This window comes from Acanthaster planci, linkage group LG14 (assembly GCF_054643075.1).
Source record: "Acanthaster planci isolate LZ-2023a linkage group LG14, COTS_SCS, whole genome shotgun sequence".
Lineage (NCBI taxonomy): Eukaryota > Metazoa > Echinodermata > Asteroidea > Valvatida > Acanthasteridae > Acanthaster > Acanthaster planci.
In genome coordinates, this window is record NC_141790.1 from 10,484,434 (window position 1) to 10,512,286 (window position 27,853).

At 45.3% G+C, this 27,853-nt stretch overlaps 4 protein-coding genes across 4 annotated transcripts; 1 reads left to right on the plus strand and 3 right to left on the minus strand.

Annotated features, from left to right (window-relative positions):
- Nucleotides 1–1,088: 1,088 nt before the first annotated feature.
- Nucleotides 1,089–5,298, minus strand: LOC110980962 (NXPE family member 4-like). The gene is made up of 4 exons (XM_022238057.2): nt 5,016–5,298; nt 3,100–3,815; nt 2,777–2,829; nt 1,089–2,273 (listed from the first exon to the last, which is right to left on the minus strand). Exons 1-4 carry the CDS (start codon nt 5,118–5,120, stop codon nt 1,468–1,470), a joined length of 1,680 nt encoding a protein of 559 aa, XP_022093749.2. The 5' UTR covers nt 5,121–5,298; the 3' UTR covers nt 1,089–1,467.
- A 1,774-nt stretch (nt 5,299–7,072) lies between these two features.
- LOC110980948 (NXPE family member 3-like) lies at nt 7,073–12,500 on the minus strand. The gene is made up of 5 exons (XM_087145710.1): nt 12,370–12,500; nt 10,633–10,887; nt 8,991–9,496; nt 8,634–8,689; nt 7,073–8,489 (listed from the first exon to the last, which is right to left on the minus strand). Exons 1-5 carry the CDS (start codon nt 12,466–12,468, stop codon nt 7,693–7,695), a joined length of 1,713 nt encoding a protein of 570 aa, XP_087001836.1. The 5' UTR covers nt 12,469–12,500; the 3' UTR covers nt 7,073–7,692.
- Nucleotides 12,501–12,518: 18 nt separating this feature from the next.
- Nucleotides 12,519–17,107, plus strand: LOC110980961 (NXPE family member 3-like). The gene is made up of 4 exons (XM_087145815.1): nt 12,519–14,163; nt 14,649–15,379; nt 15,627–15,742; nt 16,282–17,107. Exons 1-4 carry the CDS (start codon nt 13,978–13,980, stop codon nt 17,085–17,087), a joined length of 1,839 nt encoding a protein of 612 aa, XP_087001941.1. The 5' UTR covers nt 12,519–13,977; the 3' UTR covers nt 17,088–17,107.
- A 1,650-nt stretch (nt 17,108–18,757) lies between these two features.
- Nucleotides 18,758–21,123, minus strand: LOC110980947 (NXPE family member 3-like). Its single transcript, XM_022238031.2, has 3 exons — nt 20,588–21,123; nt 19,705–19,760; nt 18,758–19,577 (listed from the first exon to the last, which is right to left on the minus strand). Exons 1-3 carry the CDS (start codon nt 21,121–21,123, stop codon nt 18,796–18,798), a joined length of 1,374 nt encoding a protein of 457 aa, XP_022093723.2. The 3' UTR covers nt 18,758–18,795.
- Between the last annotated feature and the right edge of the window lie 6,730 nt (nt 21,124–27,853).

Here is a 27,853-nt window from a genome sequence, read left to right on the forward strand (position 1 = left end):
AGGATTTTTTAAGCAGTCCAAAGCTTTGAAAATACAAAGGTTCGCGTTGTGCATGGTGAGATTTTTTAAGTTTAGAATGGGATTCACTCAACCATGTCCAGCGGTTCACAGCAGGTGAACGTCCGTTGAGATATTACAAGAAATGCGTTCCCTTTGAGAAATGGAAATATTTTCAAGAACCAGTCCATTCATGGGGAACTTGTTGATAAGAAGAGTTCCGTGTGAATTTTACAGGTCTTGAAGATACCTCTTAGATATAAACTTTTCTCCGGAAGTTGTTCTTCAGTCAAATAGATCATCTTGGTAGATTTATTTCGTAGTTTCAAAATGGTTATGGAATTTATGTTCAAAGAAACAGTTGCATGTTATACACATACAAACACAAGCGGTCCTCCAGACTTTCTTTTGGTCCCTACACAGATACGAGGGTGTTTTCCAATAAGGTATCCTTAATAAACCCGGGGCCAATCTGCCTCAGGCAGAAGCACCCCCTCATCGGTTGAAGAGAGCCATTTTGGTCAGGAGTACTCATTTTGTTGGTAGCAATGTGACCATAACGCGTGCATTTCATAGTCGTCTGTGAACCAGCGAGGTGCAGTTCCCCCCAGAGGAACCTGCGTTGCTAAGAAAATCGCGCCCTCTATTGGTTCCTCTCTCGGTTCATACATTCTTAAAAATGATCGCTTGTGGTTCAGCGACTGGGTCGGTAAAGTACAACGTTCGTTTTTAACCAGCACTTTAAATGGTCCCCCCTCCCATTAGTCGACGGATACCCCATCGGTTTACGACTCAGTGCCCCCACCCCAAACGTTCGAGAGTATCGACAAGAGTCTCCGTGATTATATCGACCTCTGGAATATCGACTCCAGAGTCCTTCTCAATACTCTTCCTCTTACGGGGAACTTTAGTCTTGCAGACAGCAGCTCATTCATGGCATTTAAAGACAAGTCCTGTTTCAAAGCGCATTTTCCCGTCTATCCTAAACACAACCACTGACTGCCACCACCGTAATATAAAGTAATATAAAGTAACTGAACCCCCCCACAACAAATGTATTTACAGGCAAAGCATATTATTCCAAAGTGGTATAAGAAGAAACAAGAACTTTTATTCCAAAGTTAAGTGAGCCTAGAATTTTCTAATGAAAGATTCTTGTACACATCAAGGCAAATAAAGTCATAATATTTTATCTGTTCCTAATTTCACATCATTTTTCGCTTTATTTTCATCTACAACAAAATGTATACGTTCCCGAGAAAGGGAGATCTGTCTGAGTTTTCATGGTTTCAGACACCATGTTTAAATATATCTTAGTTTCTAAGATGCGAATCCATTCTTCGAACACTTTGTTGTCAACTTAAAAACGTTTCATAGCGAATCACTGTTTTTTGGCCTTAAGGTTGCTTCTACTAAATTTGAGAAGATGCTTTCAGTTCAAGGAGAGTTTTTCCTGGCATTGGTGAGTTATCAAGGTGCCTTTAGAGGAGGCATCTTGCTGTCACCGCACACGTAACTGAAGAACAACTTCACTTCTTCATGGATGACAGTGACAGGCATGTGGATTGTTTTTCGGCCTGGGAAGGCCAAGTTGATGTCCCAGATTGGTAGAAACCAGACACCGATCCCGCCCAGCAACCGCTGGTTGATCTCGCCTATTCCCTTCAGAATCACGTCACTACAGTAGATCTTCGCGTCGAAGTCCTTCTGGTCCCTGGGGTGGGGCCCCTTCAGCACGATCTTGGTCTCTGGACACCGCCTTCGGAGCCGGATCAGCGCCTCTCGTAACAGCTGGGTCCGCTCTGTGTAACTCTCGCGCGTCCACTGGCTGAAATGCGCCCATGGACTGACCATGATGACATAGTTGCATCTCGTGTCATTCAGCTTGTCTATCAAGTCGTGCTCGTAAAACACCTTGCCCAGTTCCACGGTTGCGCTGCCGACCAGCTCTTTTGGAAACGAGATCGTGATGGACAAGTCGATATCCTTGTAATACCTGTGCCAGAAAAACGGGAAATCGTCCAGTCTGCCCACAAACTTTCTGTCCATCAGGTCGAGAATGTGCACGAACCACTGGCGGGTTGTCGAATCGCCAAACAGGAGTACATTCTTGCCTCGTAAGCACGACGTCAGGTTGGATTTCTCAGTCCAGTCTTTGATATCGCAGAGCAAGGAATGCCAATTGTCTTCCAGCCAGAAGCCTTGGCTGACCGGTAACTGCATGTCCGGCAGACACCGAGGCAAAGGTGGATCGGCAACAGCACCGGCTCCTGCACCTGCCGGTATTAACGAAGAAGACACGAATGGTTTACTCTGGGTGCACGGACATCCCCTTTACCTTCAAAACTTGGAGATCGAGCCCCCCCCCTACGGGGCGTGAATTATAATGCAGATCCCTGTGTAGTGAATGAGCGTAGTACAAGGAAACTATTGTCGCGGTCTAAACTCCGAAAACTCACATTTTGTGACTTTTACTTCCAACTTCTATAACATGTAAAACCAAGCAATGCATAGCCCACTCGTAATAAATCTTTTAAGTGCAGACTTTGGTCCTGAGATAAATACCTTCACGAAACACTTCAGTTTATTGTGACAGTTAACACATGTGGAAGCCGCAAATTGGTGAAACTTTTTATACTTCAGTGAAAAACATGATGAACAATTTTTTCCATCATAGCTTTTAGCGAAAGTTGGACGGTCTTGCTTTTGTATCACGTACTTTTCTCCTGGGATGGATACATCCACACAATTTTTTTTCTACATATTATCATCTGCTTACCGGAGATTTTAACTGTTGGATCCAGGAGTTGAATCATTGGCTTCAACTTAGCCCTGTAAAGAGAAATGAGGTTAAAAATAGAAATTACTTTGGAAAGAACAGAAGTATCAACTGTATCTCTCTGTGGTAACCTTTGAAGAGACAATTACACAGTACTTTTCCTGCCCACATTCTCGAACAAACAACAGAGGCGAAAGCTGAAATAAGTCTTAATTAAGCCAAATTAGCTGGCCTTGGTAATTGGTTACTATGGTAACTCTATAACTCTGAAAGAACTCTGCAAATAAAACGAACAAAATATAAACACTAAACGAATACAGCACCTTTGGAATAAATCCTCTTTTCTTCGGGACAGTTCTCTCATCCTGGCCGATATCCTTCTACTGTCGCTCTTTGTCGCATAAAGAGTGCTACAGTTCACACCTCTTGGCTTGTCACACAGGAAAACCGTCTTGCCGAGTGCCTTTTTGTTTGGGTACACGCACTTGCCCGTCCAGTTCCCTCGCCGACTTAGCCTGCACAGCCCCGACGACAGTTTGCCCTTCGCGCCGGGGACCTTGAACAAACCCCGCCACACCACGCGATCTTCGGCGGGCCACACCGTATTCAGCATGAAATTTACGGCTTCGCTGCTGAGGACGCGCCGGACGACGATGGTCCCCTGACCTGCCCAGGCAGCGAACACGAAGACGCTGTACGTGCCGTTGTTGTGGTCCACGATCTTCCCAGCGGTGCTCGCTTTTGGGTTGGACTTGGAGCTCAGGGTGGCGTACCAAAGCCCGCCTCCCAAGCCGAGCAGGGTACCGTCCTCATGTGTGCAAGTTATCAGGAAGTGTAGCATGTCGCCGACTTTAATGGCATCTCTTGTCGGTGACACAAGTGACACGGATATTTTGATAGGTCCGGCGTCCTTTGGAATCAAGCTCTTCGGGTGTGAGTCGCCTGACGTCGGATTGTCTTGAACTTCTTTGGGCCTGACTGAATATGATCTTATGTGAGCTGGTTTGATCCAGGGTTTTATTGGCAAAGTAGATGAATCCTAATTAAAAAAAATCAAATGTATCCCAATGAAATCATCAGCCGCAGAAATTTAGCCAGCACGAAACGAATTTGTCACAAAAATAAAGACAATTTTCGGTCGGGAAATATTTGCCAAAAGTTAGGAAGAGACAGGTGATTGTCTGACACTTGCTTTAATATATTCATTGCAGAAAATAGTGTGTAACTTACCGCCGACTTAGTTCCTTTCCTAAAATTTGAATATAAAATTTGACAGGGCCAGCCTCCTTTTCCCTCTTTTATTTTGGACAATCTCACAGTTCCGGTGGCTGTCCCATGTCCGATTTTTATCGGACACTTCGCATGCACATAAACCTCTCCTTATTAGTACAAAATTAATGCAAAGTTTCAACTCACTCTGACACAAGTCATGTTCGTCGATATTTGATAACATCTCAGTGAGTAGGCTTCACTTACACATAATGTCCCAGAAATACCGAATTCTGAAATAATAGTTGATCTAGCTAAGTTGTGTCTTGCATGATTATAAATATGCATTTGCCGTAATGTAAGCGCAAGATCCTTTCAAATGCAATGTAATATGTTGTTGGCATTGCTGTAGTTATGCTTCAAATTGCACCATTGCTTCGACAGACATAAGCTTTTTGTCATGCTTGGTGAAGCATAACTGAAGGGTAGCCAGCAAGGTATCATTTGAAAGAATTTTGCTCCTTCGTGACAAATGTGTGATTGCTAACATACATTACACTATTTGGTAACATTAACCCTGTGTTTCGGGATGCAGTGTTTTTTCTGGGACACCATGTATGTACTCACATGCACATAACCGCCTTCCAGCCCTCTGACCGACTTTGCTCTTTTTTTTCCAACCTGGGTATCTTTTACTACCCCCGTAAGAAGGGAGGGGAATTACATCATTTGGCATCAGCTATTTCTAGCTGCTGTTTGCTGTATTTGGCAATAGCATGCGTTTTTTGGACCACCCTGTCAAGCACTGTTCCAAAGACTTCATTTCAATGTTTGGAAGCAATGTAACAGTACAATGCACTAGGCTAATGTCTCTCCCCTGTTCAACCCCCAAAATAATGCCGTAAAACTTCGGTAAACTAATTCGAATTCAAACATATGACGTTGTAACAGGCAAAGTGCAAGGCATCTCACCTTTTTTTCTGGTACAGATTTGTAGATTTTTAATTTCATCGTGTATTTTTCTACTCACCGTCAGGAATATTACGGCAGCGAATCCCAAACAGACCACAATGGATATGGCGAAATATACCCGCAGTCCTCGGCTCTTTCCTTTTGTATGATCCAATTTACCCATGTTTTGCCAGTCAACACCACCTGGCGGCTGATCTGTTTTTGTGCCGTGTTTGTCACCGAAAGAGTTTAATTAAAGACGGTGGCAGGAGGAGAGAATAAGCAGCAAACCGCACTTTTCATGTCTCCGTGCCGATCGGCATTTTTTACCCAGGCTGCACTAACAGAGTCACTAATGCAATTCGTGAACTTCGTGCTTAGGGTCAAGTAAAAAGTACGGAGATTTAGAAGGGACATTGACACAGGCATAAGCCCCAGCGGCGGCGGAACAATCTTCAAAGTGGGTGGAGGCAGTAGTGGGACCATCGGTGGACCTCATTAATGATGACGTCACTCTTTGTTCACATCTTTGTATGTGTGCTTTTCTATCCCTACGGTGCTCAGTGGACCGTAGGCCCCTACTGGCTCCAAACAAAGAGTGGCGTCATCAGTACATAGGCCTATTCGTGTATCAAGCATCAACCAATAATTAGGCCGATCCATTAAGTCCAAACCAATGATAGACCCTGGAAAAGGCAAGGGGGCATACCCCCAGTCGAAAGGGTTGGGGCAGGCTGCCATTTTTCCCAAATGATTTTTGTCTTCTTTCTTGTGATTGGTGTATTACATGCATATTCAGTTGCATGGTTCTCGACCTCACACACCAAATTTATAGTTCATTTCTCACTTGTTCTTTACAAGCTTAAAAATTGTAAACGAGAGAGAAGATTCGAACCTGAGACAGAGGATTTCAAGTCGGGAGTACTCCCGACCAATCCACACATCCGCTGCAAAGCTCCGGTGAATTTAAAATCTGTATACTTTGTTATATAAGATAACCACTCCTTAAAGCCATGGACAGAATTATGAATAATGCAAAAGCAAGAGGGCGCCCTCATTCGAAAATGTTGGATCTCTTTTGGGAAAAAAATACGCGGACAGGCTGGCCCCCTGCCTCCCCCTCCCCATCCACACCACCCGTTCATTCCCTAGACACTGTCCTTCGGCTATAAAAGCAGCGGGTAATGAATTCAGAAGAAAACTGCTCCGTGTTCTATGTAAATTAGGTAATTAGTATATAAGTTCTGGCAATGCAGAGTTAAAAAAAAATTGAAATCACTGTATGCACTTCCATTTTGCAGTTTCCTGTTAAATCCATCACTGAATTTGAGTTCAGTTTGATACCTTGTTCTTGCGCATCGAAGATGAGCCAAGAGAATTATTCTTGACATTAATTTAGTTTGCCGAAAGGCACAAAAAGCCATTTACAACAACCGTGAATGATGTACGTAGGACTATCCATGATCTCGTCTACTCTCCGATTTCAAAGGAGGTTTGCTGCACGCATCGGGAGCCACCAGGAGCAGCTTACTAGTTAATTTAGGTGGTGTAAAAACATGGAAAGATGCCTAAATGCTGCTCATGTTGGCAACACGCATGAACCCAGCCGAAACTCTAGACGATATGAGGTGCTTTCTTTTGGTACATACAAGGGGCAATCAAAACCGTTACGCTGGATCGAGCTTTTGGTCCTAATATTTAATGGGGACGGGGAACAGTTAAAACAAACATGCTTTGCGTTTTTTGCACTAATTCCCTTAAAGCATGGATGCGTAACCAAGGCAAAGAGATTCGGTTCTCACACCACCTCGTGCGCTTTCCAGTGGGCCGATCGCAGGGTTATAATGTGTGTAATCTGTGGTTGCTTTCTGCATCAAAATCTTGCAAAACCTCTTTTGTTTTTCTTGTAGATGTACGCAATTAATTTCAAGATCCAGAGTTATAATACTCATAAATTTAAAGAGCACTGAACTATCACTGCAGTAAAACATTTGTTGCAGTTCAATCGAATAGCTTGTGACTTGAATTCAGACTGAAGGTCTTGTGTTGGTCTTGTGAAGGTCTTATAAGTAGTCTCGACTAAAGCACTGAATATTACACAATAACATTAATTTGACATCAAAAATAAAAGGCACACTGTAATTTATTAATATACACAAGAACATTACATTTAAGAATTTTTTAAATGCCTACTCCAGAAAGACACTGGACACCGTCCCTTCACATGCTTTTCCTCTGTTGGCGGAACAACTAATTTGTTTAATGGTGCCGAGCGTTCAGGGGTTTTTCTCCCAAAGTCGTGCAGTCATTTTGACACCGATTTTAAGAAACTTGGACAGACTGACCTCACGAGATGTTCATTTTCCTACGGACAGGCAGGTAATAACATTTTATCTTCTCTCGTGAGTTGTGTGACTAATGTTTGGCTCGATTGACGTGAAAATTAATGTCCACTGTAAAGGTCTGCGTTCGAAAAAGATTGGTTATGGAACTGCTGAGGCTGCATCCGAATCTATTGTCTAGACCTTGGTCTAGGTCTCCGCTCAATTTGAAATGTGTGGAGACGCGCAGTCAATAGACCTAACCGTAGCTCTGAAAGCCCGTTTCGGACACGGCCTGATGAGTTAAGGGGCAGAATACGCTCCAACCAGCTGCGAAACAACTGAACGCTCCCTTTGGGGTATCGATGATATCGATACTTGCTAGAGACTGTGAGTCCACGTGTTATTGAAATCATTGTTTGAACTTCATAAATTCTACTTGATTTTACGACAAACGTAAGACAGAAACATACTCAGTTCTTGCTTGACAACTTCATCGGGCATATGTACATTTTTGGAGACAGGGTAGGCCAAGTTCATGTCCCAGATGTCCAGGAACCACGCCCCTGTCCCCCGAAATGTCTCCCGTAAGATCTTGTCGAGTTGATACAGCATGAAATTGTTGTAGAATATTCGGCCCTCGGGTCCCGGCTGGTCCCGCGGGTGGGCACCCTTCACCACGACCGGCACGTGGGGGCACCTCGCCTGGAATCTTAGCAGGGCCTCCCGCAGCAGGGTGACCCGCTCCAGGAACATGTCCTTGGTCCACTGCGGGTAGTGAGCCCACGGGCTGATCACGATGACATAGTTGCAGCTCCTGTTCCTCAAGGCGTCCAGTACGTCCACCTCGAAGCTGAACAGGTTGAAAGGGGTGGGTCTGGGGTTGCCGGTCAAGCACAGCGGGTGGAACTTGAAGATCGTCGTTAGGTTGAACTCGTCGAAGTGCCGGTAGATGTTGTTCTGCTCCAAGAGGTCTTTCCGAATAAAGGGTACTCCAAGCATCCCCGAGAATATCTCGTACCATTGACGGGATGTGGAGTCGCCCAAGAGGTATACTTCTTTGTACCTCAGACACTCGCCGATGTCGCTGGGTGTCTTCCACTGTCTGCTTCGGCAAGCGAGGGACACCCACGTTTCAGAGTCTCGCCAGTAGCCGGAGCTGAGTGGCCTGGGCTGGTCCGGCTCGCACACTGGTATCTGCCTCATCAGGTGATCCCTGTTTGAAGTGGTTGCTGTTATGTGGGAAATGGAGACCAACATTCAAAAGTGAATGATCAAACAAGGTAAAAAAATCCACCTAAGTTTGACCTCACATGCCTGCCGAATGTTCTGTTTTCCAACAGATTAACTCCAGAATTCCACTAATGCTCACTTACTGTTTGCAATGTTGATAGTTTTTGGAGTATCCTTCAATTTCCTCGAGTAGTAATCGCTGTCAAAAACAGAGACATTGGAAGAGTCTGTTTCAACAAATTATCGACTAAAAAGCAACACAAAACAGACACCGCATATTACTCAACACAAAGCCATGGAAATATGCAATGCAGTAGATTAGTAGAGTATCCAGGCTTCGAAAAGGGAACAAAATGGTTTTTTAAACGATTGCTTAAATTAAGGTTATTTCACCTATACGAGAGCCTCTATTAAAGGAGGGTGTTAAAAGTAGTACCTTCGATTTTATTTCCGGAAAAAAACAGCATGTACTCAAGCGGGTCCAGGAGGAATTCACTTACCCTTGAAATAAATGCTCCTTTCCCGCTGTTAGCTCGGACGCCCTCTCTCGGATGCGAGTGTTGTTGTTGTAGACTGCCACGATGGAGTCACACTTCAGCCCGTGGGCGGGTTGGTCGCAGAGAAGCACCGTTTTGCCAAGGGCGTACGGGTGCGACAGCTCGCACTTGCCCGTCCAGGGCCCTCCCCGCCTGAGCACGCAGGTCGTGGTGGACTTCTTGTCCCCTTCCTCGAACCTTCCGAGCCAGACGATGCGGTCGTAAGCGTGCCAGACCGTGTGCACAAGGTAGTCCACGGTCTCACTGGGATGGACTAGCGTGACGTCGATGTTGGCCGTGCCCGACCAGCCGGCGAAGAAGTAGACGCTGTACGAGCCGTTGGAGTGGTCCAGCACTCGGCCGGCCGTGTAGCCTCCACCCTTGGTAGTGAGGGTGGCGTACCAGAAGTCGCCGCCCATATTACGCGGTCGATTATTCTGGTCGCGTGCCTCTATCATCACGCGAAACATCTGTGCATTGACCCCAAAGAAAAACATACACCCACGAAGAACGAATCAATAGCCTCGAGTGAAATCTAAACACGTGTAATTTTTATGATCATGCAAACAATTTTTAATTGTAAGTGGTAAGCTGGAATTAAAATAAGCAACTTAACTTTTTTATTACTCCGTGTAAAGACCGCTATCATACCGTCTACTATACTTTTGGACGGGCGGTATGCTGTCCTTCATTAAAGTCAAATCTTAGTTTACCTTAACATTTAAATTTGTCCATTAGTTTTAGAGAGGTGATGTTTTCACTCAGTGGTTTTAAATTATTATTTTGAATACTGAACTATTCTTTTGAGTTAGTACTGATGGCCGGCCATAGTTTTACCGACCACCTATGGAAAAGTTATCACTGGGATACTCAATCAAAACACTGCGGTCTGGTGATATGATAAAAGCCGCTTTTTTTAATGGGTGAGTGTCCACCGCTGGTAGTGCAGGCAGAAAGTCGGCCACGGTTGACGAGTAGTCTCGGATCGAACTTGGCTGTGGTTATTTATACCCTGGGCTGGGCCACGATTACAACGTACACAAAGTGGCCAGCCACCTGCAGTCTCCAGTCTGCCAGATGTTGTATTTGGCTTTATTGCGACTTGGTGCGTTCCAAAGCCACCAGATGGCAGAGTCGGCCTGTTATAATACACGATCCCACTTCGTATACATGATATTGAATTTTTTGACAAATTCAAACGACATCCTTTACACAAGGAAATGATAGGTTTGATTGAAGGAAAACCAGGGGGGTCTTTACCTGGTGGAAAAATACTTGAAATCCAGCAACAGAGACTTAAAAGAATATGTTGTACCAAGTTGGAATTCTCTCTATAATCTTTGGCAGTGTTTCAGCCTGTCGCATAGGGTTTTAATCTCCTAAATGTTGTCGCTGAGACATGGGATTTTCCGGCTCAATAAACCCTGATTTTCTAAAGGCGGGAGAAGCAGCGATCGCAAAATCTAACCCGAGGCAATCGTGAACGTCCCAAAAATGGGCACTATTTGGCGAGGAAGCAGACAACCGCGGAAGTAAAGTCGACATTGGAAGGATGCTAACTGTGGTCAGGAGAGGTGCACGCTGAAGCTATTCTATTAAATACTACCTGTCCCTCTTTGACTGTGGCCGGAACCAGTGAGAGAGTGGAGGTCCTGAAGCTGGTCAGGCCCATGTTGCCGCGTTGGTGCAGCCACCGGCCGGGCAGACCCTTAGCTACTGGTCCCGGTACTCGGCGGGCGATGTCCTTGGTGTTACGGGCATTGGGGATGAGGTTGAAGCTGGGCCAGGCCGCGGGGGTGACAGCATGGTGAACGCGGTATTTCAAGTGGACCGCCGGGTCGTTCCACGGTAGATCTCGATCCTGATTGGGCGGGAATACAATGACGTCATGGATGTCACTTTTTTGCCGTTGATTTTAAATAATGACACTACACTGGAGTCAACAACTGTGTAAGCGGGCAATAAAATTCCGAAATCCACAGACTGTGGAAATATGAAAAGCGACCGGACCAAGATTGTCAGTATCACAGAACAGTTAACCTCAATTTATCTTTTAACATGAGTTTACACACTAATAAAACAAATACATAATTAGTAAACAGTATAAAAATAAGTTAAGTTAAAAGCTAAATTGCTGAAGCTTAGACATGAGGAAAAAAATTTAGAGACACGTTAAGGCTGGCTCATACTGCAGGCGAAGGAGAAAGCCAAGTGCATTTTGACGTCAAGAAAAATTTGCAGTGAACTTTCGCTCTAGTTAAAATGTGTTGAATTTGTACTAATTCACGACGCGAATACTTCATCAAATTCACGTTCGCGTTCGCTTTCACGCAAAATATGGACCGATCTTTGGGCTAAGAAAGCCAATAATTATAATATCATACGAAAAACTCTGCATCACTATTTACCGAGTGGTAAAATAATGATTATAATAATGATATTAGTGGTGTGGTAAATATAAATTGAAAGTTGTTCTTGGCGGTACTGTCACTTTGACAGGTGCGTTGTAACAGAGCGCGTATATTGATACTGGTTGAAGATTAATTCCACAATGAAGCACTGAGCTATCGCCCCTTTTTCATTTTTTAATACATGTTGCTTCATACATGCTGCTTCCACCGGCCTAAGTTGAAAATAAATGGTGCACTTTGAAATCATATTTTGTTGTTGTTGTTGTTGTTGTTGTTGTTGTTGTTGTTGTTGTTGTTGTTGTTGTTGTTGTTGTTGTTGTTACTTAGCTGGAAATGAAGTCCAGTGAGTGGGGAAAGTTTAGTCACCGTGCACATAGAATGAATCGAGGTTTACAGGTCTCCATACACTTGGCAGCACACGATGAAAGGCATACCTTTGCACATCATATCACGCAGGTGGTCATTTTTTTCCTTTCATGCCCCCCGTGGTTCCAAAAGAAAAATGGACGTCTCTGTCGCTTAGCGTCATCAAAAAAGTCCACAAACTCGATTGCTTGTATGCATGTGTGGTTGAGTACGTTCTAGTGTCCAGCTTGGTTGTCTGCAAAAATCTGTCAGTGAAATTGTTTTGAAACCTTCTAATGATTTTGTGGATATAAAGTCCATGTCAACGAGCCAATGCAGAAAAGGGATTTGCGTTTTTTATTTATCGGAAACTACATGCAATAAAATAACCAGTTTTTAACAGTTCCTCAAAATTATATGCGTTTTGGTATGGTCTTAATTCTCCAGATACCATAACTACATGGACAAATCAGATGTCGAACTTGAAGGCCACCTTCTTTCCTCTGATGGGTCGAGGGACACTAATTCCGGCTCTCCTGTTTTTCATCATGAGAGGAAATGTGAGGTCGGACAAGAACTGCACTCACCGCTAGCGACAGAGCGCTGTAGCCTAACATTAGAATGACTCCCAGTACTGGCAGAGCGAGGAGAACAAACAGACGGAACCTGATCCGAATGCGCCTCATGGCGATCCCCTTTCAAGTGACCGGTGGCCTGGGTGCCGATGAACGCAGAACAGTCCAACCCAAAACACGGGCAAAAGTGGACTGGTATCCGTGGCATGAGCTGCTCCGCTGCTGTGCAGAGGCGAATGGGGTACACACGGTTAGCGGAAGTCCACCCTTGCTACGAAAGCCAACTAGTGCCATCAATGTTCATTTTTATGAGACATATTTTGTTCCAAGTTCGTATTTGTGATTTTTTTTTTACACAGATCGTACTTCAGAGATCTGTATTTAATAAAATTGTTTTATATCCAAAAAAACCCAGCTAAAACATGCCAACTGGAGAAATCAGTGATGCGTGATTGGCGTGCCTGCTGGTTGTGTGTATTTTGTTTTCTACACCTGTGGGTTAAACTACCAAGGATGCCCTGGGCCTGCGTTTGGAAGCGATGCTTAGTATTCACTTGACAGTGTGCCAGCTACACCTGCATGAAATGGGCCCGCTTGGGAGAATGGGACTCCGCTCAAGCAGCATAGAACTTTTAACGAAACGAAATGCTGGGCATTCACTTTCAGCCATTTATTGGCTATCGAAGTATTTGATATCTACCATGCTGTTTGCATTATCGATGTTACTATACAAGGAAGTGATTAAAGAAGGATCATAAAGGTAAAGCCGTATGACTTTAAAACAGCCAAGTTACTTTGGACTATCTTTCAGTCTGGTCGGGTGCAAGGATTCGACTACCCATGTAGAAAATGTGGCATTTCAAGTCAAGTCAAGTCAAAATGTTTTGCCTCGTAGTTTCTGTTTTTCCGGAACCGAACATTGATAAACAAGGTATTCTCAGTGTTTGTCCGAGAGCTTGCCAAAAAAATTCACAAACTTACTCGAGTGGGACTCGAACCCATGACCTTCTGCTTACTAGTGCAGACGTCTTAACCACTCGATCACTGGGCTTACCTGGGTCGGCTGGCCGGTCCGAGTCAGGTGAAGCAGCGGGTACTGCGAACTATTTCCTCGAATAATTATCGACCAAAATTTGTTTGAACTATAAGAAGAGTGTGCACACCGCACATGTCCGCCCAATGCACGCCAACTGTAACACCGTAGTATGAGCAATCCTAAAGCTCTCTTCCAAAACAATTCCTAAAACAAATGACTAGATTTTAACTGGCCCAGTGCCGCTGGTGTAAGACTGCATCAGAAGTACTGGCTACGACTGGACATAAAACATGCGTCTATGAGAAATACATGGAGCTGTTAACTGCGATGGCTTCCGCAGTTACCTACGGGCAGCCACAGCCAAGTGAAGTTCGGCGAGGTTGAAAATGTACGTCGCAAGAGGGCGGCGTGCAGTCTACATCGAAGGAGTCATGCCCGTGCGAAGAGCTAGAGTTGGAAGTGCCTGGAAATGAACAGCAGGTGCAAGCGCCAGTGGGCGCGGACAGTTGGTATACAATAGCGACAGGTTCTACTTGCTCCTGGCGCTTTCTGTACGTGGGTATCCACAAGGAATATTTTTTTAAATGGAGAAACCATCCCGGGCCGGTTTCTACCGGCTTGAGAGTCCGACATCTGCACGAGACGGTATTTCGCCGACATGCTGTCTGTACCGAAAACGACTTTGTAAGGGCTTCGTCCTTTTGTGGGTTCTATCCGCCATTACCAGCGTGTTGTACCTCTCGATGCTCGCAGACAAGGGTATTTTAAAGGTATGAATATGTAGATGTTTCCGTAGATATTTTCATTTTTATTACATTATGTTGCTACAGGTTTACAGTGTCGACAGTAGCAGGCTTCCTCTCGTAGGTCTGACAAGATAACGTCGACTGGCACGTTTTCCTCCTTTTAGTATGTTCAAAGACATGAAAAAGCAGAACATGTTGCCAATGGCACGTTTTGGCACCAGACCCGTCAGCACAATTTTCTCATATACAGGTGTATTACCGATAAGCTTATCGAAATATGGGCGATTCACAATAGTGCGCCCCAAAGAGTTTGCAACGTGTTGGCCAATCACAACGCGCGAAATCTGTCGACCCTTTCCAAACGCGCATAGGGTCGATAGATTTCGCGCACTGTGATTGGCCAACGCGTTGCAAACTCTTGGGAGGCACTATTGTGAAACTCCCGAATTGAGTAAAGTTGATAATTATTAATCTTTTTCGCTATGCTTTCCCTCCGCCTATTAAACTAGCTTCAACCGAAACTGCTCCAAGTAAAGAAATATGGCAATATGTCTACATCAGGCTTTGCGAGCCGAAAACGTACCACAGTCTCCCCGCCGATTGCAACGGATACTTGGAGAAAACTTAGTCCCACCCTCGTTGGTAACTCTTTCTTCTACATCCGAAACCCAAAGGCGAGCTACAATATATGCGATCAGCTGGAGCTGTACATCGAAGCGAGGGATGCTCAGAACAAGACAAAGACCAGGGGAGGCGACCACATGTGGCCGTTCCTTCGGACGGCATCGCTCAACGCCAGCGCCCCAGCGGACGAGCTGATCGACCACGGTAACGGTACCTACACCGCTCGCTTCTCACTGCACTGGGCTGGGGAAGTCGAGCCGCAGGTACGGTTTGTCTTCAGTCGCGAGCACGCTCATTTCCTGCGGAGCGTCAGGGAGCGGGTGCCAGACAGGTTCACCTACGATGGCAAGTTCACGGACAACAGAACGATCGAGATAACACCGTGCCACATTAACCGAAACATATTCGTCGACAGGGCGGCCGTGGGGCTTTCGTACGCCTCGAAGTCAGAAGTTTGCGACCTTTCTGATCGAAAAGCGGGGACAACTTGGTTCTGCCTCAAGCCGGCGACACTTACGTGCGCCAATTATGCTCAGCACAAGGCCAATTTGCAAAGAAAGGGCAGAGAGTATGTCTATTCATTACTACTACCCAACAAAAGAAGAGTTGCTCATAGGTGAGAAACTCAAGGCTCGATTGGACACTTTCAAACTCTTGTCGGCAGCATTCGACGATAATTGTTCCACTTTCGTATGTTTTGGAGCAACCACATCGACCTCCTAACAGAGTCTTATCTTAATCTCCGATTACTTCAAGTTAACAACAACTCCCCCTAAAAAACCTAAAAGGATCCTGTTATGAAAAATGTAAGTCTCCTCCCCAGAAATGAGGTCCCAGTCCCCGCCCCTACGAATTGAAACCTAATTGACTAACGCTCTGAACACATTTCTAAGCTCATATTGTTTTGATATTGTGTTTTCCAGTCAAGCACTGTTGCAAAGCCTTGGCAGAGTGAGGACTGTCCATGTGAATTCTGGAGGTAACGTTTACTTTCTTTGACAAAAATACATACATTACAATCTAAATAGTTGTCGGTCAAAGATTTTATCAGGGTAATCCCGAAAACGTATTTTGAAACACTTTGAGTTCTTCAGTTAGGCGAGGGTGTTGGCCACTCGTTTCTAAAAAGAAACCCGTTTTTATCTCCGATATTAACAGGCCTGGTGCCTCTTGCGGCATCCCAAAAGATGTTTCTAGATTGTTTGGAAACCAAGGACTCCTTTGCCAGGAAACTATCCGCACGGCTGCCGTAGCTGTATACGGACTTCTCATTTCACCTCTTCGCTACATTGCAAAGTTTTGTTTTTGTTTTTTTTTTCGGGGGGGTTGTTGTAGTCAACAACATCGACCGTTGTTGTTGTTGTTGTTGTTGTTGTTGTTGTTGTTGTTGTTGTTGTTGTTGTTGTTGTTGTTGTTGTTGTTACTACCATTGATTGCCACTGGTGAAAATGATTACCATCATTGTGTTGAAGATGTGCATGACTTCATGATTGAAAGATTCATTTCCTGTTGTTGCAGTGAGTGATAGCACTTGTCTGGACCTTTCACCCTGTTATCTTGGCCTTCCACCCAAGCGACCTCACCGCGCCGCTGGATACTACTTCAGAGATCTGTGGAAGTCGAAGGTCTGCCACGCCAGGGAACTTCGGCTGACTGACACCTTGAGATGTCTGAGAAATAAGCGCCTGTACTTCTACGGGGACTCCACCATACGGCAGTGGTTCGAGTACTTGGTTGCCCACCTCGGTGACTCCATGAAGGAGGAGAGAATCACATCCATAACCGTCTCCAAAGTTGGCTTGAGGCGTGGCTGGGACGCCACCCATAACATTACCCTGTTTTTCCGTCATCACGAATACCCCATACGGAACTCCTGGATCGACGTGGCAAACATCAAGTTTACGGTCAACGAGATCGACGGCTTACCGGGCGGAGCGGACACGGTGGTGGCTCTCGCGATGTTTGCCCACTTCACGCACACCAACCTCACGTATTACCAGTCTCGGCTGGAGCGAGTCAGGGACGCCATTGGGCGGCTGCAGAGGCGAGGGGCGGGAACCAGTCCCGTCTTCATCAAGTCGGCCAACACCGGGAACCCCATCTCAGCGGACACCAGCGACCTTTACGCCTACGATCTCGACCAGACGATGAGGGCGGTGTTTGCAGATTCCCCCGACGTCACCATTCTAGACGTTTGGGACATGACCCTGTCTCATCGAAGTGGATACAATATCCATCCCGTGGAAGCTGTTGTTCGGGAAGAAAGCAAGATGTTTCTGAATTTCCTTTGCAGTGAAGCCGTTTCCACGAAACAGACACTATAAGCAGACACCGGTAGTTTACTAAGGGGTAACTTTATCAAGTTTTAAAGGTTTATTATCGTTAAGACGTTAAGACTTTCGGCTGAACGTTTTACTGATTATGTTACAGAATTGCACAACAGTCGCGTTAGATGTTTAGCCATGGATGATTTTGTTTCGTCTGTATACTTTTAAGCTGACTGAACCCTACCCACCTCCCATTTTATTCACATAGGGTGTCATCTTCTGACCCAGCTATTGTTACCCGCTCTTTAACGTTTACTTTTATAGATTTTACCTGTTGCATGCCATATTTTATCAGTTATGCTGACCTTTGCCTCCTGGTCCTTACGTTTGAAAAAAAAAATTGTTCTCCGTAATCTGAACTGCTTGAGACAGTTTTGTCATCAAGTGATGAAGTTAAAAATTTCAAACACAAGAGCTTCCTGCGTGAGTAAATTAGTATTCAAGTGAAAAGTGATATCTCCTCGAATGTTACAAAAGAAGCTTAAATCTGAACAAAAGCTCAATAATACCCGTAATATTATCAGTACAGTGGAGCTAAGATAAATTGGTTACGGACAGCAGTGTTAGAACTTCTGATAATAAAGCTGTTTATGAGGGCAGTCACCTCGATTTGGCACGATGAATCTGGAAACGAGAAGTATAAGGTCACAAATACTGGTCACCCGTTCCTTTGCTTGAAGATCACCGCCAGCAACGATAAATCCCGTGCAGTATGTCTTTCCGTAGAGCCTACTTCTCGTGCTTGACAAAATAATAAAATAGCATGTCAGGTTGAGAGAGTTCCCAATCTGACTTATTAACACTCAGTATCCCAGTGTGAATGACAACTAAGATTCACCACACTGACTTGCCTTGAAATACAATTATATATTTTCAAATCCACAACGTGCTTAGGTCTCATTAACGATGGCCATCTTTTATATGACTGAAGATGCCAGCGGAATTGTCCACGGAGCAGCGTTAGCGTGCCTGGCACATTGTTTGAGTACACAGGTATTTTTCTCACAAATGAGCCTGTTACATCGTTCACTGGTAATAGTAATCATTTTGTGATAAGATTTAACTTTCTGACGTTCACAATGGAACAATATTGACACAGGTGTTGGGTACATACACTGTACAGTTTGCCTGTGCAGCTGTAATAATCAATACTGGGTGTTGTTTTTTCCTCGTTTGTATGTACCAAATGTAGCACATTTAAGCATGAAGTGAATTGGAATTTGTGTGTGTGTGCTCAGTGCTTAGCCAAATATGCACAACGTGTGCCCATCTAAACAATTGTTTAGAGGATATAAAAGGGCTGCGTAGCACCGTGATCAGAATATTGACAAGAATATCATATCAAATTAGTGCTGTGAAATATGTGATTGCCGAGCTTTCGGTAACTGAATACCTTCTTCAGGGCAAGCAGATTCATTTCTGAATGAACGCGGAAAAAAACCACGTTCATTCCCGCTGGATGCAGCGCTCCAAGTTCGAAAATGACGCGCTACTCCAGTTCCTTACACTGTACATCGGATGACGCTTTCCGCAGGATGCAGACGCTTACGTCACCGAGGGGATGTAGCGGCGCGCAAAAGTGCTGCGCAACAATGAGACCGGGTGTTTGTTGGCGCACACTGCGCAAGTGTTCCGCGAAGCGGTCACCAAGGCGATGCTGTGGCAAACTGTGCATCAGAGAGACCAAGCATGACTTTTTGCTTCATTAACTGCATACGTAGCTGAAAAACATTTTCAGTTCTTCTCTGATAACATCCATTGGCATGTGGACTGTGTTGGGGGCAGGGTGAGCTGAGTTCATGGCCCAGACGGGCAGGTACCAGATCCCTATCCCGTAAAGCGTCCGCCGGTTGATCTTCTCGATCTCCTTCAGGAGAACGTCGCTGGAGTAGACAGCGGCCTCGTAGGAGTGGTGGTCCCGGGCGTGCGGCCCCTTTAGCACCACCTTAGCCGCTGGGCATCGCTGGCGGAAGTCGGCCAGTGCGGCGCGCAGCCGCTGCGTGCGCTCTTCGTAGCTGGCCCGCGTCCACTGGCTGAAGTGGGCCCAGGGGCTGACCAGGACGATGTAGTTGCAGTGCGGGTCGGTTAGCCCGTCCAAGACGTCCACCTCGTAGCGGACCTCGTCCAGGTACACTGCCAGGCTGCCCACCAGCTGCGGGTGGGCCGTGTAGGCAAGCGTGGTGTTCAGCTCCCGGTAGGACCGACGCCAGTTGAACTGCCGGTCCGCAGGGGTGCGTTCGAACTCGATCCCCAGGAGGTTGTGAATGCCGAGGAACCACTGCCGAGTGGTGGAGTCGCCCAACAGGATCAAGTTCTTGTTGCGGAGGCATGACGTCAGCTTGGGCCGCGTGGTCCAGTCCGTGATTAGACACAGGAGGGAGTGCCAGCGGCCATTAAGCCAGTAGCCGTGGCTGAGGGGAAGCTCTTGATCAGGGAGACATTGCGGCAAAGTTGACTCGTTGCCTTGACTCTGCTCCAAAGAACCAGCTGCCAAACAAAAAATATCAAATGCTAAAAACGATACAAGGGCCAAACTAACCAACAAATTTCGTCATAAAAAGATTCATTCAAGAACAGAACCAAACCAATGGAGTCGACGATACTGGTCCCTCACCTTCAATAGTGATGATCGGGTCAGCAATTTCGATGGGTTTTCGGTAATTCTGCGAACTGCGGGTTGAAAATAATGAGCCCTGCGTTACCAACGAAATTTTAATTTTTTGACATTAGAAACAAAATGTTCAGAAAGGGAAAACAAACTTCCTTCGTATACAATCGACGCCTGTGCATGAGCAATTTAGAATGTTGAGCTGCCTCCGATGAATTGCAATTATTTTACAATAATTAAAATCAAGTATTTTGTTTTGTGGCTACTCTGTTGAGGGTATAAAATTTGATTTTAAATATCAAAATTGTATTATGAATACATACAAAAATCCTTTAAGTCGGTGTGCCTAACTTCTTACTGGCAGACTGAAGCCATCCGCAAACAGTGCGCCACCAAGAGGTAATAGTCCTTTGATACTCATTTGGCAAAGCTGTACGGTCGACAATTAATAATGGTAAATGGTGAGAACCTTAATAGGTTTACATTTTTGGACACAAGCTGTGTCAGGCGGATTATGTCGTGGGTGAGTAACGGCGAATAGTGGGCTAAACAAGACTCCAAAACGTATTATTTGTGCGTGTGATACTAAACATGTAAACGTACATGTAAGCAACAAATACACAATGATTAACGTAGAATTGAATATGTAAGGTTCGAATTGTGAAGTTGAGAGTGGCCTCTTTGAGGACAACGCTTGGTAGCGTAATTCGATCACTGAAAATTACCCGTGTTGCACATGTTCCTCATAATGATAAAGGGATTAAACCCAGAACTGGGTGTCACGCAAATGCAGCCTTGTATAGTTCACCGTATCCAAGGCCGTGCTGATCGACCCATTGGTGGAGAGAATGTCTCAAGCGGTTTTTCAACTTTTAATCTTAATATTCACCTTAGATACATCATTTCCCGCCCTTCTGTTAATTCATCAATTCTGGCTGTAATTCTGCTCCCATCACTCTTAGTGGCGAACAGGCTGTCACACGAGGCCACACCAGCGGGCCTCTCACAGATGAACACCGTCTGGCCTAGCGCCCTCCGGTGGGGGTACAGGCACATGCCGCTCCAGTTGCCGTGCCGCCGGAGACGACAGAGCCCCCTTGGCATGCGGGACAGCTCCTGGTCGTCCCCAGTCCTGAAGTAGCCCTGCCAGACGACCCTGTCGTCAGCCGGCCAGATCGCGTCCTTCAAGAACTCCACAGCCTGGCCGCGGAGAACGCGCGTCACAGACACCGTGGCTTTGCCGGCCCAGCCCGCGTAGAAGAACGCGCTATAGGTCCCGTTGCCGTAGTCCACGAAGTGGCCGGCCGTGCTGGCGCGCGGGAACGCGGCTGTGGCGAGGGTTGCCGACCAGAAGTCCCCACCGGACTGGCAGTGGGACCTGGCGCCGGTGGCTCCGCACCCAGAGGTAATGAGGTAGTGCAACATGTCGCCGGTTTTTATTTCGTCTCTCTTTGGCGAAATCAGAGTCACAGTGGTCCGCAGTGAAAAGGAAGACACTGGTATAGGAGCCGGTCGTGGAAGTGCAGGGATCTTCAACAAACGATCAAAGACCGTATCGCGATAAAAGAACTGTACAGTGAAAAGAAAAAACAAATCATATATAACCGATTGATCACAATGGTAGAACACAGTTCTCTATGACACCATTACAGATGGCTCCCATGACAACCATGGCCGATCTTCATTCAGACGTCCTATACCCCCATTTGATTAATCACTTCCCCTGTTTGGATATACATCAGATTGCCTGGCTTCCTCCATCGTGTACAATTTTTCAAGAAGTGTTTCCCCAGACATGAGCTGGCCGATATTTTGTTTTGGGCTTAGCTAAATGGACCGCCGCCACTTTAAATGTACCCGTAATGTTTACTACAGCCCTCTTGAACCTATCACACAGGTTCCAATGCTCTGATATTTTTGGGAAGCCGATTAAACAGCTGCAATGTACATCGAGTTTAGAAATGTCCATGTGCATGGTTAAATTGTTGTACATATATCTAAACAGTAGCGATTCTCTTTGCGCTCCATAGTGAGTGCCCCCTTCCACACAGTGAACTCTTTTACTATACATCACTCATAGTAAAGTTTTTTTACTTCCGACGAGGTCAACTTTTAGACAGATCTCCAGAGTTCAGAGCCATCTAGTTGAAAAATGTGTGTGAATAAAAACCTGCATGATATGTATTAAACATTTCCGGCATTATGCTGTAATAACAGAAACACCCGAAGACTGACGTAGTGGATTGATGCGGTAGTATTTTTATACACGGGACGACAGAATTTTAGCAGTCCTTGGACATGAAACAGGCGGGTTCTTTTCGAATAGCCATACCATGATTTGTTGCCGGGGACCAGTGGCAAAGAACTGCTCAGTATGCAGCAGACGTTTATCAAAGCATAGAAAATAGATTGCTTAGCCAAACCAGGTTACCAGCCAAAAGATCGTGCTATTGTGTGTGGAAATTAGTTTTTTCTTTTTATTAAAGCACATCAATTATTTTGTAAAGCAATAAATGTTTTTCTTTTCAATTTAGATTTAGAACTCCTTAAAACTGAAGACAGAACAAATGACATTATGACAGAATTGTCATGGTGGGTGTTGGGTTTAGTTACTACATTTTCGACAAGAAAGTTATCATTATTTAATATATGTATCCGAAATTGTTTTATCGTTCAGTCTTTTAGCCGCCCCAATTCCAAGCATAACACCTGTTTGATTCGAGACTGGACAAGCTGCGGAAGGCCTGGCCGGAACAAGGTTATAACTATTACACAGCTTACAGTGCAAACTGTCCACACGTCGGGGGAGGAAGTTGCAATTCTTATGTCAGACTTTGTCCTCTTAAATAAAGCTGTTTCCAACTTAGTGCTGAAAAACCATCGGCCAAATCTTAAGCCGAGCAGCTTGCACGTATAGGCTTATTAGATAAAATACTTGGCCGACTGATGCACAAATGTACCCTCCTATATATTCTAAAAAACGGAATTCGTGACGATTGGACGATTACTCACCAGCCACGACATTGCCACCGTCAGCAGACACATCGCCGTGAAGACTTGAAGACGGGCCGCCATAGTTCAACGCGAACTTCCCTGACTTGGGCCTACACGCGTGCATGAACACACACGGTAACAAAGTACATGCACAGAGGAGGAAAGGTTGGGTGAATCATGCGCTTGCGGCAGGCCTTTGTGCCTGTTCCACTCTTTAAAAAGGGGTGTGCAAAATAGTATCAAAAGAACTGTTTCCTTTCAATGGAAATGATTCCAAAAGAGAACTCCCACTTTTGCTTGGTCGTCGTGCAGTGAATTTTGCACAGAAAAGTATACTGAACGCGATCACATTTTATGAAGAAACCTTCCTTTAACACTTCATTTATCCTCCTGAAATGTATTATCAAAGGCCTCATCTTTTGTCTGTCGTCATTTAAAGAAAATCTATCAGTTCTCACGACCATTTTTGGGCCATTTCACGAGCACGAAGAAAGACGAAATGGTTTAGCTCAACATTATTATAAAGTGATATCGTAGTCTGGTGCCTGGCTAAGCAGCACCCCCTAACTTTGTACTTCACCGGGAAGAGCGTCGTGGACCGGCCTGTCGTTCACGTACGAAGATGTTCTGTCATACTGTGGAATGATTTTAACACCACACTATGGGTAGACAGACTTAAATAAAGGATCGTGGCTCTTACGAGGGAGTTTTTTCCAAAGGTAAGTGAAGTCCAACATTCCAACAAGGGAGGCATCTGTAAAGCGCGAAGACTATACATACACTTTAATAGTCTCCCATCAAGATTGGCAATAAAACAATTTTTTCCCAAAGGAAAGTACATTCCTGTCGCGTTGCATGAGGATGGTCGTTTGTATATTACGGGTATATTGCGAGGGCATGCCTCGGTCCACAAACAAGATAAGATACGTCCACACGTTGGTGGCGCATTTTTATCCTATCCCTTCCCCCTCCTCCCGGCCCCCGGCGATCCCAGCTCGCCGTTAAACATGTGCATGCGTATTGTCTGACGCTTCTCCCGTTTGGGCCTGAGGTGCGCCCTCTGTTGAGGCATGTGGTAGTAGTTTTTGACGTCAATAATAGCGCCAACATTTTTAAGGCTGAAAACTGAAAATCGAGGGCCAGTCTCCCTCTTGGGGGATTACAGAGTTCTTTTGTGTTTAAAAGCTCTGTGTTGCTGTCCTTTAAATATATTCTCCAAAACTGCGCCGGCTTTGTCATAGGTGAAAGCCATTTTGTGTCCAAAGTTTTGACCTCCATTGTCGCAGTTCCCGACGCTTTGCACATTTTGGAGAAAGCAGGTGCACACTGAACAACAATATGAGGTAACAGTTACATTTCACGAAATACACTGACCATAAGCCCAGCACTGGTTAGGACTCCTGTATGCGAGACATGTGTGTGAGCTTGTTCCAAACTCATATCAAGACGAATGTAGGCATGTCTTCGCGGGGTGGAGGGAAAGAGCGGGTTCAACTCCGTCCGAAAAAAAATAAATTAAAAGGGGGGAAAAAGCAAATGGAGTAACCAGAAATGGAGGAGAGCAGAGAAGAATCACCAATTCTCTTCGAAATTTACGCCCTTCCTAGGTAAACTGCTTGTCAATTTGTTGCTGATTCGTGCCCCCTCCAAAAAAAAATCTTGCCCCTTGGGAAAAACCTGGCAATGCCCATAATGATGACACCTAACTAATTTACATTGTGCCAGTTATTACACAAAATATTTGTCTATGGTGTTTATTGGAAGCAATAATTTTAGCTCATACAGTGGTAACCCAGCAGTGGGTGTAACATCATCCCATGATTGATTTATCTGTAACTCAATAACTCAAAGCTAGAACGTGTTCACCACTCTGTGAAGGACAAACGACGAAAAAGTGACAATTCTTTGATCGAACGGGGAGGACACAAACTCCGACTTTAACCACGCCCCTCCCACCACTATTGTCCATTGTACAAGGGAACAAAAAGGGTTTACTGAGGCTTTGAGCCGCGAGATGAATTCCATCCATTGTCCAGCGTTGGTTAGCTGTAACATCTGCATGTAAATAAAAGATTTACACCTGGCCCAAGCTGTTAATTGTGCAACTCTTCGGCTGGGTGCACAACTATAGTTTTTTGTCTTACAACATATGCAAGGTTGATGTACGTCAAGTCACACACAGAGACATGCGGTCGGCTGCAGTGGTGGATCGTTGGGCACACAAACCGTCTTCTTTGACTGATTAGTCCACATAGATTTATCAGTTAGCTGCGAAGACATGTTGGATTCAGGTTAACTAATGCTATGGATATGACTGTACGGAGTTGAGGACTCTTTCCACCACCCAGAAGCAAGTTTAGCGAGTGGTTAATTTGTTCACTTTCTCTTCACAAGAAGAGCACCGGACAACCTTGGAATTAGATGCTTAATCACCGAAGGAAAGAGCTTCGCTAGGAAAATACGGTTTTTTTTGGAATATCATCTGTGGAGTATTGATAGGTAAGTTGCAAAACGATTAATCTGTTCTGTAAAATTATGCATGAATTGTCACCAAAATAGTTTTTTTTCATGGTTTACTTTAATAACAGAGGAAGAGGTAAAACAAAGGGGTGTGTATAAAAATGGACAATTAAAAATTCTAATCGACATTAAAGGAATGTTTTACTTGAAATAAAAAGCTGTAATCGCCACCAAACATAACACAAAAGGTAGTAGTGCGGCAAATCGAAAAATACAGAGTGAACATCAGCGGTTAAGAGCGTTTGTCACTGTGCTTGACGTTTCGATAACTCAGTGTCACAACTGCGATTTCTGTGTTCACGTAAATTTTGATTTTTTTAAAACAGTGTACAGCTAACTCTACGTGTAAATTCTCTATTGAACAATTTCGAATCTACAGTTTACTGTAAATTTTCCGACATTTTTAAGAATAATCGACACGTTTCTGAATAGATTGACGTCACACGAGTGGTTTAATGAGCAATCACTTGACAACCATACCATCTTTAACCCAGAGTGTAAATGAATATGTACAAGGATGGTTATCTGCCCTGAGCAGAAGCACCCCCTCATCGGTTGGAAAGAGCCATGTTGGTCGGGATAGTTCATTTTATTGGCAGCCATGTGACTGCAACGCTTGTGTTTCATAGTCGTTTATGAACGAGCGATGCGCAGCTACTACCAATGGAGCCTCCGTTACTAGGACAATTGCGCCCTCTCTTGGTCCAGCCCGGAGCCCATTCCATTAAATGCCGAGTTGGAATGTATGGTTTCAGTAATGGTCAGTTGCTATGAACCCAATCAGGAAAAACACAAAAAAATTCTCGGACACTTCGCGCCTTACATTAGAGCAGACAGTTTTCAGGTCTGTCTCGCTGGGTCACAGGTCACCCCCAAACGGCTCGTTTGCGTCAGACCCCCCCCCATGTGATCGAGTTGTGATTAAAACGCTGCCGGCAGTTGCCTAGGCAACGAGATCATGCATCATCGCTGGGAAAGCCTGATGGGTTGAATGTGAGGGGAAACAACGACCGCCTCATTCTGGCATACATTTGTCCGTTCGTCTGTCGGCCTGTCTCCGTCTGTCCTCTCTGTAGTCAGCCAGCAAGTGGTGTGCAGGTTGACAAACCATGGAGCGTGTAGACAGAGACGCGCGAGGGATCAGGTCGAGCGAGGTCAGTCCCGAGGGGCAACAGCGTACAACACTCCCACGTTGCACATCGATCTTTACACACTGGCGGGTTGTAAGTATTACCCAGGACTGACGGACTGACGCGAGCAGACATGAAAGCAACGCCCTGCTGCATCATCGGCCTCCTCAGGGAGAGACAGTGGAAGATCTCTGAAGTCGCCTCGAGGCATATCACGGAGAGTCCCCCCCCAAAAAAATCTCCCAGAGAAGTTGAAATCGGGACGTTAAGAGCAGGTCGCAAGCGGTCGGCCTTTGCCGCGTCTGCTTTTAGATGAATATCGCCCGAGAGTCGACGAAGCCAGCGCTTTAGGGAAGTGCATGTAGAATGGAAGGGGAAATGGAGAGTGCAAGGCGAGAACATAGATCTCTGCACAGGAACCTGTGACAGGTTATAGGGACACACGGGATATCGAGAAGCCATCAGAACGAGACAGCACGAGATAGAAGTCGCTTTTACCTCCCAGCGCATGCAATTAATAAACAAGCGGGGAACTCTACAAGTGCAGTAACGTGGAGCTCCTTAATGTCGTGAATTAAATAAAAAAAAGTCCCGAGCATAACAGCAAAAAAAGGCAACTCAACCTTTATCTGTTGATCTGTTCATCATTTTGTTATAGTTTGAGTGGGATCACTTTGATTTACAACTGGATGTATGCAGACCTGTCGTAGTTGAACGTGCGTTTTTGTTATGGCATCAAATACGAAGTCTAGCACGTTGCAAACTTTCTCTGCAAATTTTCGCATCGTGGCTTCTGCTTTGCCGTGGATTTTCAATCCTCATATAAACTCCCTTATCTTCCCAGCCAACACCACATGTTGTGGGAATACGTACTCCCGTGCTTCAGACTACCGCGATAGCCTGCTTTCTCCGCCAACGCCCCGTGGCTAATGAGTTATACAGTAATTCCCAAGGACCTCTTGTAAAACATGCCAGCCCAACGGACCGTGAGCTCTGAATAGGTCATGTTAAAACATAATTGCCCTCGGCTGCCAGGCTGCCAACATACAATTGTGCATGAAAAATTCACAACTCAGTACTTCAAGTTCATGTATTATGGATTTTTTTTTTCCTTTTTGAGTCTGAAGTTAGGGCCTATTCAGTTACTGAAGCGACTTTGGGCTATAAGAGATATTGAGATATAAGATGGACGTCTGACGTGATGGGGTGTCTCTCCCGTTCCTTGAAGCGGTCTGGTCTGGGGTGCGTATTGATATCAATTTAGGGCCCCAGATCGAAGCTTGTGTCGGATGTGTTGGAGGCAAGACTATGATTAGTCGTCTGTTCAGGTTTTCGCATAGCGAGCAGCAAGAGCTAGTGGTCCGGGCGATTGGGAGAACAAGGCCTGGTAGGAATCTGGGTGTCGCTGGCTGGCTGACAGCATGGTTCCAACGTTGCTGTCTGCCCGCCTAGGGCTACCTACCTGCTTAGGGCTATCTACCTGCCTGTCTCCTCGTCTGCTTCTTGCATTT